The sequence below is a fragment of the Pithys albifrons genome, chromosome 1 (assembly GCF_047495875.1).
Source record: "Pithys albifrons albifrons isolate INPA30051 chromosome 1, PitAlb_v1, whole genome shotgun sequence".
Taxonomy (NCBI): Eukaryota; Metazoa; Chordata; class Aves; order Passeriformes; family Thamnophilidae; genus Pithys; species Pithys albifrons.
Window position 1 is genome coordinate 97,479,919 of NC_092458.1, and position 16,215 is coordinate 97,496,133.

General features: G+C 41.0%; 1 protein-coding gene across 12 annotated transcripts in view; it reads left to right on the plus strand.

The window, feature by feature from the left end:
* BBX (BBX high mobility group box domain containing) overlaps positions 1–16,215 on the plus strand; it is a 166,625-nt gene that overhangs the window by 106,537 nt on the left and 43,873 nt on the right. For 10 of the 12 annotated variants that reach the window (XM_071561782.1, XM_071561791.1, XM_071561776.1 and 7 more), the window contains 4 exons: positions 2,502–2,582; positions 4,809–4,889; positions 10,146–10,226; positions 12,750–12,830. In XM_071561782.1, coding sequence (XP_071417883.1) covers positions 2,502–2,582; positions 4,809–4,889; positions 10,146–10,226; positions 12,750–12,830 — 324 coding nt within the window. The remainder of the gene's footprint in view (positions 1–2,501; positions 2,583–4,808; positions 4,890–10,145; positions 10,227–12,749; positions 12,831–16,215) is intronic. The other 2 variants (XM_071561762.1, XM_071561752.1) reach the window with 2 other exon arrangements.

Here is a 16,215-nt window from a genome sequence, read left to right on the forward strand (position 1 = left end):
GCTGGGAGGAGGAAAGAAGAGAGGAAATGAGATGTTAAGAATGCTTTATTACAGCAGGAAATGAAACATACAAAATGGCACTATCTGTGCATCTGTTCCCTTTGGTAATTATTTAAATGATTTGATCAGGTTCAGCCTGGTAAAGGTTAGAAGTCCTGAAGTTTTCCCACAAGTAAAGAGTGTTTGAGGTGCAGCAGAGTAGAAGAAAGAAGCTCAAAATAGTACTCTGTCAAGCAAAGGCAAGAGCATTAACTTTTTAAAGAATAAGAGGAATCAATAGGAAAAGTGTAGTGGTTCCAGTCACAAAATCTCCTCTTAGTTACTGTGCACCAGCAGTCTGTCCTTTACACACAAGTGTGAAGAAAACCAGACCTCACTTCTTCCCCAGTAAGTAGTTCCTATACCACAAGGTGAGCAAGCTGTGCCCGACCACCAGCAAGGGCAGGGCCAGCAAGAAGGCTCATCTTCTCCCTGCGCCTGCCCAGGGAGGGAATGTCTTACAGCCCTTGTGTGTCAGGGCCTGAGCCGGGATAGCCCTCCAGCACGGTGCTTCTGGGCTTGGTGGATCAGTGGCTCCTGACCTGGAGCTCATTTGCGCCATGCCAGCTGAGGCATGTGTTGACATGTTCCAGGGGATATGCCCCTGGGAAGACAAAGGGAATTGCACAGTTACAGTCTCCATATGAGTGGGTAGGCAGAGTTCAGCCCTGCAGTAGCCAAGGGGAGGTTTCACATGGCTTCTCCTAAGCAAAGCAGTGTCCTTTGTGTGAGGCATTGGAAAGGCTCCACTAAAAGCAAACTGCTTCAATATACCCTGCAAACTACATAAGGCAGCTGGTCAAACTGCAGAAAATATAAATTATATGGGGAACCAACCCCAAATTTGGACATTCCTGTGAGAATCCCACCAGTGAAGTGGTCTAAAATAACCAGCCTTACATATTTCACACCACTGCAGAATCTCAGACCTTCAGAGATGGATCACCCAACAGCAGCAAGAGGCTTTCCTGAAACAGTCCAGTCCACTGCTGAGGCACAGACATCTTAAACAGATCATACAGAAACATGGAAAAAAACAGTAATAAACATTACATAAATGGAAACAGTAACACAAATGATTGAAAAAGCAAAAAACAGGCATTAAAAATATATTCTTTATAACCCTTTGGGTTCATATACACCCACAGTACACTGATAAAACATTCTTCTCAGTGTTTGATGTGTATAAGGGAAATATAAATCATAGTAGTCACTGTTGCTGCTTGGCAGGGAAGAAACAAGTAAGCAAATTGTCATGTTGGTATAGTTTCCCCTTGGCCTGTGGGTTGCTGCGCTTGGATTTAGTGTTCTCAAGGGAGTGTGGGTAGAATATTCCTGAAACAAAATGCCACTGGTGTTTTTGCAGTTCTTCAGAGAAGCAGCAGCAGGAGCAGCAGTGCAAACAGCATGTGCTGTGGGGCTGCATTTTCTGTGGGTCTTCGCTACCCAGCAGCAGGTGCAGTTCATAGCTGTATGTCGTGTGCATTCACCAATAAGAGCTATTGATACACTTGCTTGGGTAATAACTAAGAGAAAAAAACCCACATTTTTCATTGAAATGTTTTAAATAAACTGAAGTACTGGGGAAAAAAAAATTGTTAGGGAAAAAATTTCATCCTCTTACTTTTCCTAAAACCTTAAAAAGCCTCCTTCCTTTTCTTCTGTTTCTTAAAAGTCATGTTATGTACCTTGTTTTATACTATGCTTCCAGGAGTTAAAAATGTAAATCTTTCACACTTAAACATGGTACTTAATGAATGTATCATGTTTGATAGAATTCCTTTACAGAATCAGACTTGATTAACACATGTCTAGCTAATAAGAATAGTATGGCTAAGCTCTGTGTTAATTCAAGTAAGAATTGGTTTTAAACAGTCACTTTTGTATTTTGATTTCATGTATTCTCACTCTTTCTTGCACAGCTGCTCAAAAGCACCACTAAAATGGATGGTTTGGTACATTATTTGAGCAATTCTAGGCTTGAAATACCTTCATCTACTTAATTTTTTATGCTGTTAGGATTTGGAATTATTTTTTCTAATAAGTATTTCTGTCACTTAGCAACGCTGTATCTTCAAAACATTTTTTACCTTCTAGGTCATCTTCATATTTACAAACTACAGAGAGAGCAGATAGATCACCAATACAAGATAGTTGTGTGTGTAGCCCAATATAATCTATTTAGTATTTTGTTTAATAAACCTATTCTGACAAGTTCAGAATGATAAAAGAAGAAAGAAAACAACTGGTTTTTTTGTAGTCTTTTATTCTTAGATGATTTTCAAATGCATTAAAATGGGTGCTAAACTGCTTTCATCCACAAATTTGATTTAACCTTTCCAGGACTGTGAAACGTCAGCTTGTCCTTCTTCCTTTAAATGCTGTATTTCATTTTGCTCACTGTTGTTCTTAGCTTGAAACAAACACATTTGAGGTCTTACTCTGCACACTTCTTGTTTCAGGTATCCTCCAGTACCTGCCAGTCTGATGCAGATAATTCTACAGAAGCCTGTCAGAAGTCATCATTGTTTCAGTTTGCAGAGGTGAGTTTCTTTAAAAAGGGTTTTCTTACCAAGTGTTTCCTTTTAAGAAGCATCTGATGTTCAGCTGAAAGAAAAATCTGAAGTCTTTAAGTAAAATTTGTGCTTTTGTTAATTTCTACTTTTTGGGTTTATGCTGTTGAATCATTTATCAAGTAGGTAGGTCAGACTTGAGTGCAGAAGCAGCGTGTGTTTAGGAGCATGGTGAAAACCCCAGTGCAATAAGGGAGCTGTGGTCTAAGCTGTAATTTAGAGATGTGTCATTCCTGCACTTAAACTAGAGCCTTATTAACTAAAGTTTTAACATATGTATTTGGATGTTACATTATGTTCCTAATGTACTGTGGCTGCTTGAGTCATCAGCTCCTGTACTTCTGGAATTCCCAAAATTTTCTTCTATTTTATAACCACCAAATAGCTCTGTGCAACTATGCTTTAACTTGGCAATTTTCTGGTATTTTGTCATCATACTCACTTATTGCTAGAAGTGCAACTGTGGTGTATGTGTTGTTGATGTTTTTCTTTGTAGTTTCATCCAAATTTTAGTGGGTTTCATTGGTATAAATAACACAACAAAAATGAGATTGCGAGGAATCCTGGCCCTCTGCAAGCATCACTTGCTTGTTGATATTCCAAATTTTGAAATAGTCATTATTAAGTGACATAGAAATATATAGCTGCATAAATATTAATTATACAGGACACTGGGTGGTGTTTAAGTGCATATGAAAAGAAATACTGTCATAGTGGAGGCTTCTTTTTATTATCTGTATTCACACCAGCTGTGAATTGGACTTCTGTGTCTTTTATTCCCATTGACGTGTGCATCTTCACACTCCTCCCTAAATGTCATCACTTATGGACCAGATACATTGCAATTCTAGCACACAGAAAATATGATTACTTTGTTTGTTTGTTTTAACATTGACACAAAGACCTTGAGTTCCAGTTTAAGATCTAAGTCTTTAAAAATTTATTAGAAATAAATTGGAGCAGTGTCCCTTTATTTCTGATTAAAGGTAATGGCCAGAGTGAAGTAAATAACCTGTAATTAGGCTCTTAAACAGCCTGTTGGCTTTTCTTGTTAAGAAAAGGAAAGGCCTGGTGTGACAGCAATGAAAAGCAATACCTAGAAGCTCTTAGAATTGGTTAATTCCAGTGTCACTTATGACACTTCTATGGTAATGACTCAACTTCCATCTTCCAGTATTTCTGAGATGCTTCTGAATGCTTATACTGTCAGTAGAGCAATGTCATACGTTGTATAGTTTCTCTTGATAATGCTGTTTCTTGAATTTCACTGTTGAATCTTTTAAAGAGTAAGACAAATACTAGCTCACCTAATTGTTTCAGTTCATTTTACGGTGCTGAAGCAGGGAAGTGCCAGATCCTTGTGGCAATACGGAGGAATTGTGTTGTGTGCTGCTAGATAAGCTCTTGCTAAGGGCTTGTCACCACTGGGTTTTCCTTAACCCATTGAAGAAAAATTTCAGTGGGTGCCAGGAAATAAGCTCAACTGCATAGCTAAAACATGTGATTCTAGAAGTAGCTTACTGATGGTCAGTAATTAGCAATGCATATTATCTACTCTTTATTTTTCAAGGGTGTTAAACAGCCTATAGTGATGGTACACCTAACCAGTGCATTGCAGGTATGTGTATCAATGGCAAAATAGTTGATACTTGTACCAAGGCCTGACATTATTCAGAGGTGTCATTTGCAACAAAACTAATTGACACAAATAGTATGAAATGCAGTTACCTTAGAGTCTGGGATAGGTCTGATATCTGAGAATACCTGCACACATTGCGTCCCTGTCCACACTTACCTTCTGTGCAAAGTAGCAGTCTGTGCTCTGTCATCACCACCATTCTGCAGTCTCAGGTCTTTTCACTGAACTGTGAAATACAATATAGTGTTAAGGTTTTGTTGCTAACCATGCTTTGACATATCAGCAGGCAAATAAAAGCCCTTGAAAAAAGCCTGCTTTGTTGATCCTAGGAAAGACTTTCTTTGTGAAAAATAATTTAAGACTACCATTTCACAGATCACCCAGTTAGGTGCCTCCTGCAAAGCAGATACTTTTTGTTGTATGGGTGTGCTGAGCTTGTTTACATACTCTTGGGTTCCAGGAGTCTTTGTGTATGATGGATCAAAAATTTAGCATGTTGAAGTTTGATGCTGATACTGAAGAGTTAGGTAATAAAAACACAATTGTTTTCCTGACAGATCTCTTCAAACACATCACAGCCTGGAGTCCCAGGGGCAGTAAAACAATCAGAGGAGTCTGCATTGTTTCAGTTTGCTGAGGTACAATGGCTGAATATGGTGGGGGAGGATGGGAGGAATTAAGGAACTGGTATGAGTTGTCACTGAATGAAGCACTCTATCTTACAAAGGATTCCCATCAGTAGATGTTTATTTCTTCATCATTGTGTTAAGAAAATCGACAGGATGTTGGCCATTTCTACCAGCTGTAGCCCATATGAGAGATACTGGTCTTGTGAACATTAGCTAGCCTTCCATAGCAGAGGATCACTGCAGATGTATTTTCCAAATGGCCTTTTAATTTACATCTGGGAAAACAACATTTAAAAGACAGTCTGAAATTACCCTATACATCTGTGGAAGAAGCTGCAGGAGTGCAAAATAGCAACTGCCCTAGAGACAGGAGTCATTTGAAGAATCTTTTCATGTCAAAGGAAGCTTATCACAACAGCTATAAGATTATTAAACAGCATAATTAGGTGGTGACTTATCAAACCTATAAATTATCCATAAGATGTAACCTGTCTGCCACCTCCACATATTGAAGACTGGGAGTTCATTAAACATTGTTTTAGAGAATTTCTTCTCCCATGTATCGAATGTTCCTCTGTGAATTGAGTTACCACACATATACTCTCCTTGCCCATTTGGGGGAGTCTGGTACTGCTTGCAGAATCAGTTATGCTACAGGTGTATTCTGAGTGTGTCTGAGAAATCTCGAACTGGAGCTGGTGATATTGCAGAGGAGCATAATGGGACTAAAAGATACCCTGTTATTCCATGTATTTACAGAGGCTTGACTGGATGCAACATGCTTCTTTCTGTGAAATGTTAAGCTGATGTGCACTGTGTGTTTTTCTTAGGAGGCCCAATGAAGAAAAAACAGTTTGCTGATTCAGGTGCCATAAAATACCTCAATACAAACACCCCTGTAAAAGATACAATAGAGTTAATATCTCTTAATTGTGAAGGTGTATTCATATGTAATCCCTTTTTTTGAAAGTTAAAAGTTAATTTAGAATCTTTTGAGAAAATTAGTGGAATTGAGCACGATGAAGATATGTGGTAAAGCCAGCATTTTAAATGAAATTAAAAGATATATGCGGGAGAACATTTCTGGTGAATTTTATTGCAAAATATTGGACAGGTGAATCTGCTAACTTAGTTTCAAAAATATTAGCTGTTTTACATTTTAATTAAACACCAGTTTTGGATATCTACAGAGTTGAACAGAGTGTGTATTGCATTTAGTCCGACATTCTTAAATTGTCATGTAAAACCTGGCTTAGCCATACTGTCAGAATTTCACAAACCTGAAATCACTTCCTCTCCTAATTGAACAAACAACAAAATAACAAACCTGAAAATTGTCATCTGGATATGACGGTGCTTTGAGTTGCCTGCCACTATGCTGAGCAAGCTCATTTTGCACATTGAAGTGCATGTATGATTCATCAAATGTTAGGTAAAAGAAGTGCTTAGAAAGTTAATTAAAATTTGCTGAGGACAGTTTTAGAATCAGGTTAATCTTTTTTTCTTGTAAAAGTATTTAAATGTGTGTGTAGTCTGGAGGGTTTGATTTTGTTCTGTGGCTAGAAATAAGGGACAAAAACCTGGAAAAGAGAACCAAAAACCCCCACATTGTTGGCCATGGTTATTCCTTCTGTGAAACCTTAATGACAGTGATGAATATGATGTTTTATCTATAGCAGTAGAGAAATGGTATTTTTCTAAGCTTACAGTCCGATTTCATTTAGGTTGTTCCAGGGGAACGTATTGAGCATATTACAGAACCTCTTTAAGCTTTCTCCCCCACTATTAAAGCTGCTTGTGCTTGATCAAATATAAAGGCTTTCATGTGCACAGGCTGTCTTTGTCTTTGTCAAGTTTGGCAGAAGTCCCTGTTCCTTACTGTGCCACTTCTTACTGGGTCCTGTCTATATGAAGGCGTTACTGCATTTAGTAACCTAAACTTTGGCAAGCAATTTGCAGGGGACTGCTGTCAGCAATGTACAATGCTAGAAAAGAAAGAGAGTGAGAGAGTAGTTATTTAACCAGTAGCCAAGTAAACCTGTGAAGAAATGTGAAGTGTGCTGTGGTCTGATGTGCCTGGAGACTTCTGGCAGCCATCCCAGCTCAGTTTTGGTTCTGGCTGGGTGTTCCTCATATGTTCCCTTTCTCTTCACTGCCTTTGCAGCAGGGTGAGTTAAGAGTGCCTTTTTGTGAAGACAGCAGTCCCGTTGAGTAGATTTGTCATTTAAAATGGACACCTTTACCCCGGAATACAAGTCCCCTGTCACTCAGAAACAACTTGTTATATGTAGACTAGATGGGATTCTTTTTGTCTTTACAGCCCCAGTTATTCTTTCATCTTGTTGTCCGTCCCAAGTGCTATAGTTGTCAACTAAAGCTGTTGAGGATACGGCTAATGAGGCCTGCCCAGTAACTTGCCGAAACAGATGGTGAAAATCCTGGGAGCAAGACTTCACTGGGTCCTGTGGGTGCATAGGCAAGTGCCTTGGAGGTCTTCAGAGATGATGTGACATCCTCATAACAGTTTTCTTTAAGTTTGGAGCATCGCCAAGTTGCACTTCGAGCTTTTTCATGCTGTTGCAGATACTCGGCCCTACTATTGTCCTTCTCATTTGTACCTTTATAGAAAGCCATTATATAGGCCAGCGATGGCTGAGCGGTGAGCTGTGTTCCTTGCCGTGGTGGCTGTTTGCAAGCTGTCTGCTCACATGGGCTGGGCATTGCCACCCTCTTGCCATATGAGGGAAGCAGAGCAGATGGGACCTCTTGCTCTCTTGGTCTTTCTGTGTGTGTGTTTGGCAAAGGTGAACAGATGGTGATGATTGCTTCGTTGAGAGGAAACAAGAGTACCTCTTGGATTTACTTAGCTGAACTCTCATCTGTTATTAAGCAAAGAAAAGGCTTCTGGTGGAAGAAGAAAAACTGCTAATTCAGCCATCTTAAAAACCAAATTAATCCAAACCACCCAAACTCTTTGCTTTCAGCAGCTTTTCTGAAGTTTTTCTCTAGGTGGTTTAATTCTTTTAAAAAACCTCATGCAGTATGCAGCAAAATGGATTTTTTATGGTAGTCCAGTGAGTTACTATCGTTTAAGAAAAAAATACATGCCTGGGGATGATTTTGTCCCTGTGGCATTCTCACATACTTTGAGAAGGCTTGCAGGCAATCCTTTCTGTTTATTTCTGTGCTAAACAGAAAGTTTGAATCCAAAACTTTTTGTCAAAATGCCTTGAAATCATGAGTGTAAGAGCTAGTCAGTGTCTTCTCTTCCAGCTTTCCCACAGGGAAAGCTGTAATCTTCCCAGGTAGAGACAAATATATTTATTGTTTGCCCATATGCTGAAATTATTAAATGATTGTGTTGAAGTGCAGTGCCTATTCTAGGAGGGAAATTAAAAAGCAGTACTATGGCATACACTTCTTAAATAGTAGCTAAAATGATACCTGCATTGTAGTAAAAGATAGTAACTTGATTCTAATGATCCCCCAACTTAAACCTCTACATAACAAGGGGCTGTTTGTAGTACTGCATGTTCTGATTATTCTAATTAAAGCTGAAAGATACTTTTAAGACAGGGAATAGGATCTGTAATTTCACCAAATGCTGATTGATCAGCCATCCTCTTCCCTCTGATGTTTGGCCAGCAACTTCATCAGAATAAGCTACATGTTTATGTCACTTGCAGTTTGTTTTCTTAACTCTCAAAATATTTTTTCCCCTGAAGTGAAATGTTGGCTTCTTCTCTTTGTATTAGTATTGCAAGGATCTCACATTTTGTTAGGGGCACCTATTGTCTTGTCAGAATTTCATTGCTCTGTCCTCACTTTGTGCATCAGGATATGCCTCTATGTTCTCAGTCTATACTTCAGTGTATGGGTATTGTTTTGTCTCTTCTGCCATTCTTATTGAGCTGGAAAAAATCATTAAGAGGTGAGAATTTAATATGGTATAAAGGTTAAAAAGTTGAGACCTTCCTGCAAAGGGCAGTCCAGTGGGGATCTGAGCAGGTTCACTGAACTGTCTCAAAGCAAAACTAGAATGTTGAATTATTTTAGTTTAATATTTAAAATTATTATTAGTGCACATTTGGGTATTATTCAATGTATTTTAAATAGCTTGAAGTGAAATGGATGTCCTTGATTTTGTGAAGGGGGATGGATGGTGAGTGTAATAGATCTCTTTGGCAATTGAAAGGTAAATTCTTCAAATAACCTAGTTCAAATGAAATAATTAAATATAAGGAGAAAGGCAGAGTTGATAATTTTTGCATCTGAAAGATCATAGAACCATAAAATGGTTCAAGGTGGAAGGTGCGTTAAAGCCCATCTGATTCCATCCTCTGCCATGGTTAGGGACACCTTCCACTAGACCACATTGCTCAGGGCCCCATCCAGCCTGGCTTTGAACACTTCCAGGGATGGGGCTGCCACAGCCTCTCTGGGCTGCTTGTTCCAGTACCTCACCACTCTCTGAGTAAAGAATTTCTTAACATCAACTGTCCTGTTTCAGTTTAAAACCATTGCCCCTTGTCCTGTCCCCATCTGCCCAGTCATGATCCTAAGTGTGATTTTGAGATGAGGCAGATAACATGGACACACTGGTGATCCTGCCCCAAGGCTTTTCAAGGCTTCCAGGTCAAATACTACCACATAATACCATGCCAAAAAAGGCCAAATATGATAAAAAAATGATTAATTCTTGCATTGGTGAACTCATAATGCTGCACTTGGAAGCAGGTCTGAAGAAATTGGCTGTGAAAGCAATTCCCTGAAGAGCAGTAGTAGTTATTTACTCAGCGCTGGTGCTGGCACACCGACAGCTACTTGGAAGGCTAGATTTGATCCCTAGGCATAAGGTCTTACTTCCTTTTTCTAACTAAAGAAAGTGAAACAAAAAGTGCCTTGACCACCACAGTTCCTGGTTTTAAGCAACAGGTAAGTCTTGTTCACTTAGTCACATAAAACACATCTAAAACTCACATCATGGTAGAGTGTTAGCTGTGGGTAATACAACACAGAAGAGTATCCATGAGTCTAACCTAAGGAAGAAATGCTGGTTTTGCTTGTCTTCCACTGTTTTCTAAATACCTGTTACGTGTTTCTTGGATGGAATTGCCTATCTGAAGTAGTGCTTTTTGCCAGAAGGATCTAAAACCAACTGATTTAACTAACCCCTTAATTTCTCATTCCTTTTCTTTCTTCCTTCCTTCTGTTTTTTCCTGCGTGCCACTGAAATATTTTCTCCTCTCTTCATTTGTATCCTAGATCTCATCAAATACTTCCCAGTTGCCAAGTCCTGAGCCAGTAAAGCACTGTGGGAAGTCGGCACTCTTCCAGTTGGCAGAGGTAAAGTTATACCCAGTAGCATCACTATGGAAAGATGTGTGCATCTTTTCCCTGAAAAAAAGTATGAATAGTGCTAGGTTTAGCAAATAATGAAATACAAGAGAATTAGGCAGTGGCAATGGCCCCAGGGACCTGGGGATTTCTTACAAACTTGAGAATGTACATAGTTTCTTGGAGACAACACAGAAAAAGTTATGCTGCTTTTTAGAAAAATTAGCTTTATAATAGAAACAATACACAGGACAATAGCAAAGACAAGAGATGACAGCATTCTTTTTAATGAAGAGTTAGATGCCAGGATAAAAAAAATAAAGCTTTGGTTATAAGGACTGGAAGATGCATTGCTTCATCAGGGACTGAGAATAGGAAAAATAGACTTTGAGATCATCAGGAATCTGTATAAAGAGTTGGAAGTTGATGCAATGTATTAAGTTGTGAAATTGACAGCTGTCAATGGTAATTAAGAATGCTGGGCCAGGTTTCCTAAAAGTCCTAGAAATTCTCTGTGAGTCTTAAATATAACCTTGTAGAGGTCTTCTATTTGATATGGATGATTCACTCAAAAAATTTTGAGGATTAATGTGCAAATACTATTCTTCATGATGGTTGAAAGATGTAGATACACATCCTGTATTCCATATAAATAAGGGATTATGCTAGCAAGTTATTTGTGTGCTTTTTTTCGTTGTTTCTTCTTGGATTTTTTATTTCAATATCACATCCTATTTCAGTGAGGAAAATGATTCTCTAGATCCTGTCCAGTGGCATCCAATCGTGTATTCTTGCTGGTGAGGTCAGTCCCTCTCAGGAAAACAAAAAAAAGATTGGAAGCACTAAAATAAAAGTATAGTAATGCAGCTATCTGACTTTATAGGAACTTAAACAATTGGAAGAAAACCTGCCTCACCATGCAGTCAGTCCCTGGTAGTAGTAGAGTTTGTGAGTATGTGCTGTGTTGTCAGCAGTGCCTGTACAAGGGTGATTACATCTAACTGTGATCAGTGATCCATAAGGGTACTTGGTGGTTCCAGCCCTGCCATTCTGGAGTAAGGCTGTTGCTGAGTGCAGCCTGATTTTTGAAAGTCGGCATTAGATGTTCTGATGTGATTGTGAAGCTTGTGAAGTCCTAATTTAGTGGAGGGACAAGTGCTTGTCCATGAGAGTGCACAGTTCGTACTGTAGGTGGCAGAAAAAGAGAAGTTAAGTCTGGTAGCATGACATGTGTATTTTGGACAGGTTTGTGTGATCTCACAGTGATTGCTCAGATGTATTCCTGCAAGCCTAATGCAATACACAAAATGAATGTTAAAGGCTCTGATTCAAACAGGGGAAAGCATGACAGATTTGCTAAGCACATCCTTCCTTCTCTAGTTCTTGTAGATCATTAGTGCGATTATTTTTTTTCTTTCCTGTTTTGGAGATCTGTAATGTTGAATTGTAATTGGATAAATAAAATGTGAGAGATTTAGCTCAAGTTTTCAGACAGCAGTTCAGGACCTAGTTTGGAGCATCCCAGATAAAGGGTGTTCTTTATCCCCTCAAGGATGTCTTAGTTGATTTGGCAGACAGCTGTTCTGTGCCACTGTAACTCCAAAATGCAGATGCTGTGCACTGGAGGGGACTGGACTGCTGTCTCCATGCTGTTGACATGGCATGTGTCTGGTGCATGGCAGCCTGTCTTCTTCAGCACATCACACTGCTTTGCTCCTCCTTCATCTTTCTGCTATGTAGATTAACTAATTTTATCTTCTTTTTGTCTCCCCTCTTCCCTATGCCTCCTTTTTTGGTATTTCTCAGTATTTCACAAATGATGATTAAAATAAAATGTAGAAGTGGGTTAAATTATTTCCTAAAAAGTCCTGAAGATTTCTAAGTTTCTACAAATGGTTGGAGCAGCCAGTCTGCAGTCTGAAGCCTGGGAGGCTGTTGCTGATGAGCTCTGCTAAGTCTCCTGCTGTGCCTAAATGCTTGCTGTCTGTAGCCTTCAGTGTGGAGGCATGAGAGTGAAAGGAGTCAGTGGTGGGACTCAGCATCACATTCACAAGGCAAGGAGGCCACTTCTGCTGCAGAGCACTAACAACACTTGGCTGTAAGCAACATTTGGAGACTGGAGCTCTATTGGTCAGAGCTTGGGAGGCAATGTAAAGAGTTGCAGCTTCCAGGAGATGTAGATATAGCTGAGTTGCTTGCTGGTGTAGATTAGTGCTTAGCTGCTGGAGTCTGTTCACTTATGAGAGAGCATGTGCTTCAGTTCATCCTGCTCTTCAAAGAGTGTCTTGACAAGAAGAACTCCAAATCTACAAATACCTTGTAGTGTACAGTGGTATTATCCACCAGAGCACTGTTGGAGCAGGGTTTTGCTTGTAACAGCATGCACAGGTCTGCACTTCTTTTTGAGTATGTAATCTTATGAATTAATTTTGGGAGGAGGGAGGAATAATGTATTCAGAAGCTGTGTCATAAACATAAAGAATTGTGCTGGTAAAAGAATATTTTATTTGTGTTGGGGTTTTTTCTCCACAGATTTCTTCAAGTACATCCCATTCAGGGCCTTCTGATTTAACAAAACAGTGTGGAACATCAGCATTATTTCAGCTGGCAGAGGTAATACTGAAACACTGGTTACAGATTACTGGAGGTGTAGTGGGATGGAGAACTTAATGCTGTTGATTGCTGAAGTCTGGAAGGCAAAACAGCACTACAGTTGTAATTACACTGCTGCTTATACAAGCATAAGTTATCATGGCTCAGTTGCCACACGTCAGGATTTCCTCAGACTAGTCATCAATGTAGAGAGAGTTTCTAAGGGTCTGCTGCAGCTGACAAGTACCACTGGTTCCTGGTGGCAAAGGGATTTTCCAATCCCCATTGAACTGGGTTGAATTTCTTGGTTTTGGGTTTGGGTTTTGACTGTTTGGTTTGGCTGAGGGGAACAGATAGTTGAGAGGACTAAATTACTCTGTTAATCAATTAGAGAATCATAGAATCATAGAATCGATTGGGTTGGAAAAGACCTCCAAGATCATCGGGTCCAACCCTTGGTCCAACTCCAGTCCATTTACTAGATCATGGCACACAGCGCCACGTCCAATCTGTGTTTAAAAATCTCCAGGGATGGTGAATCCACCACCTCTCTGGGCAGCCCATTCCAATGCCTGGCAGAGCTTAAGCCTGTGCCCCCTTGTCCTATTACTGACTGCCTGGGAGAAGAGACCAGCCCCCACCTGGCTAGAACTTCCCTTCAGGTAGTTCTAGACAGTGATGAGGTCACCTCTGAGCCTCCTCTTCTCCAGGCTAAACACCCCCAGCTCCCTCAGCCTCTCCCCACAGGGCTTGTGCTCCACTCCCTTCTCCAGCCTCGTTGCTCTTCTCTGGACTCGCTCCAGCACCTCAATATCCTTTCTGAACTGAGGGGCCCAGAACTGAACACAGTACTCAAGGTGTGGCCTCACCAACGCAGAGTACAGGGGAAGGATCACTTCCCTGGTCCTGCTGGCCACGCTATTTTTGATACAGGACAGGATCCCACTGGCCTTCTTGGCCACCTGGGCACACTGTTGACTCATGTTGAGCTTCCTGTCAATTAGTACCCCAAGGTCCCTTTCTGCCTGGCTGCTCTCCAGCCACTCTGTGCCCAGCCTGTAGCACTGCAGGGGGTTGTTGTGGCCAAAGTGCAGGACCCGGCACTTGGCCTTATTGAACTTCATCCCATTGCAATCAGCCCATCTCTCAAGTCTATCCAGATCCCTCTGCAAAGTCCTCCTGCCTTCCAGCAGATCGACACTCCCTCCCAGCTTGGTGTCATCAGCAAATTTGCTGATGATGGACTCAATCCCCTCATCTAAATCATCAGTAAAGATGTTAAACAGGACTGGACCCAACACAGACCCCTGGGGAACACCACTGGTGACTGGCCGCCAGTTGGATGCAGCTCCATTCACCAGCACTCTCTGGGCCCGACCCTCTAGCCAGCTCTTAATCCAGCAGAGGGTACACCTGTCCAAGCCATGGGCTACCAGTTTTTCCAGGAGTATATTATGGGAGACAGTGTCAAAGGCCTTGCTGAAGTCCAGATAGACCACATCCACAGCCTTCCCCTCATCCACCAGGTGAGTCACCTGATCGTAAAAAGAGATCAGGTTGGTCAGACAGGACGTGCCCCTCCTAAACCCATGCTGGCTGGGTCTAATCCCTTGTCCACCCTGAAGGTGCTGTGTGATTGCACTCAGGATGAACTGCTCCATAACCCTGCCAGGCACGGAGGTCAGGCTGACAGGCCTGTAGTTGCCAGGGTCCTGCTTGCAGCCCTTTTTGTGGATTGGGGTGACATTGGCCAACCTCCAATCATCTGGGACCTCCCCAGAGAGCCAGGACTGTTGGAAGATGATGGAGAGCGGTTTGGCAAGCTCTTCTGCCAGCTCCCGCATCACCCTGGGATGGATCCCATCTGGTCCCATAGACTTGTTAGGATCCAGCTGGCTCAGTAAGTCAGTAACTATATCCTCCTGGAATACAGGAGGGCTATTCAGCTCCCTCTCCCTGTCCACCAGCTCCAGAGGCCAGTTGTCTTGAGGGCCACCTGTCTTCCTGGTGAAAACTGAGGCAAAGTAGGTGTTAAGTACCTCAGCCTTCTCCTCATCTTCCTTAACTATATTTCCCTCCAAGTCCAACAGAGAATGGAGGTTTTCCTTGCCCCTCCTTTTTTTATTAATGTATTTATAAAAGGACTTTTTGTTATCCCTAACTGAAATAGCCAAATTTACTTCAAATTCCACTTTTCTTTCCCTAATTTTTTTCCTGCATGACCTAGCTCTGTCTGTAAATTCTTCATAAGTAGCCAGCCCTTTTTTCTATAGTCTGTAAACTTTCTTTTTATCCCTGATTTCTTTCAGAATCTCCCTATTTAACCAAGCTGGCCGTCTTCCCCTCCGGCTGGCCTTTCAGCACACTGGTATAGCCTGTTGCTGTGCACTCAAAATTTCCTTCTTAAAACATGTCCATCCCTCCTGGACCCCCTTGCCTTTAAGGGTTGTTTCCCAGTATATGCTCAGAATCAGTTTTTTGAATAGGCCAAAATCTGCTCTCCGGAAGTCCAAAGTAGAGGTTTTAATGGTGGCTCTCCTTACATCCCTGAGGACTGAAAATTCTATTATTTCATGTTCACTATGCCCCAGGCGGCCTCCAACCACTACATCATCCACCAGCCCCTCTCTGTTTGTTAGCAGTAGGTCTAGCGGGGCCTTACCCCTGGTAGGCTCATTTACCAGTTGATGAAGGAAATTGTCCTCTATACACTCCAGGAACCTCCTTGACTGCCTCTTCTCTGCAGTATGAAGCTCCCAGCATTGCAGTATGAAGCTCCCAGAGCATTGCCATTACAAATTCCTGTTAAAGGTCATGAGCTGTTCTCATTCATTTTTGCTTTTTGTGCACACTTGTTTTCTTCAAATGAGGAATTAACAGCTCAATTGTATGTATGTATGGCCAAACTTCGCAAACGAAGATTTGGGCAGGGCTCTCCCCACGTGGGTGTGCCCTTCCAGCCTGCGCAGTGGATTTTTTAGGTGAGGCACAACGTGCACAGAACTGGCCCCACCGTTTAAGTACTAAGGTCCATAACTTCTATAGAAACGCACCTATGACACTCTCAGCAGATTTGCCTTCTGGGAACAGTTCAAACCAGTGGCATCTTATTGAAATTTTGCATTTCTTTTGTTTCTAAACTACTTTTTTTAAGCTTTCCCAATCTTAAAACTATGTAATTACATGTTTATTTACAGTTAACAAAACAGAAGTCCCCTTTTTGTAACCACATTCATAGCTCTGTACTACTGGCTACTGCAGAAGAAGCAAATTTGTGGGCTGAATTGACAAAATATTTTTTGTCCAATGATCTGTATTTTAAAGATTGATCTTTAGCATTTGGAAATCACAGGCTTTGCTTATATTACAGTGTAGTAAAAAAGTCACAGAAGTACCAAGAATCCAT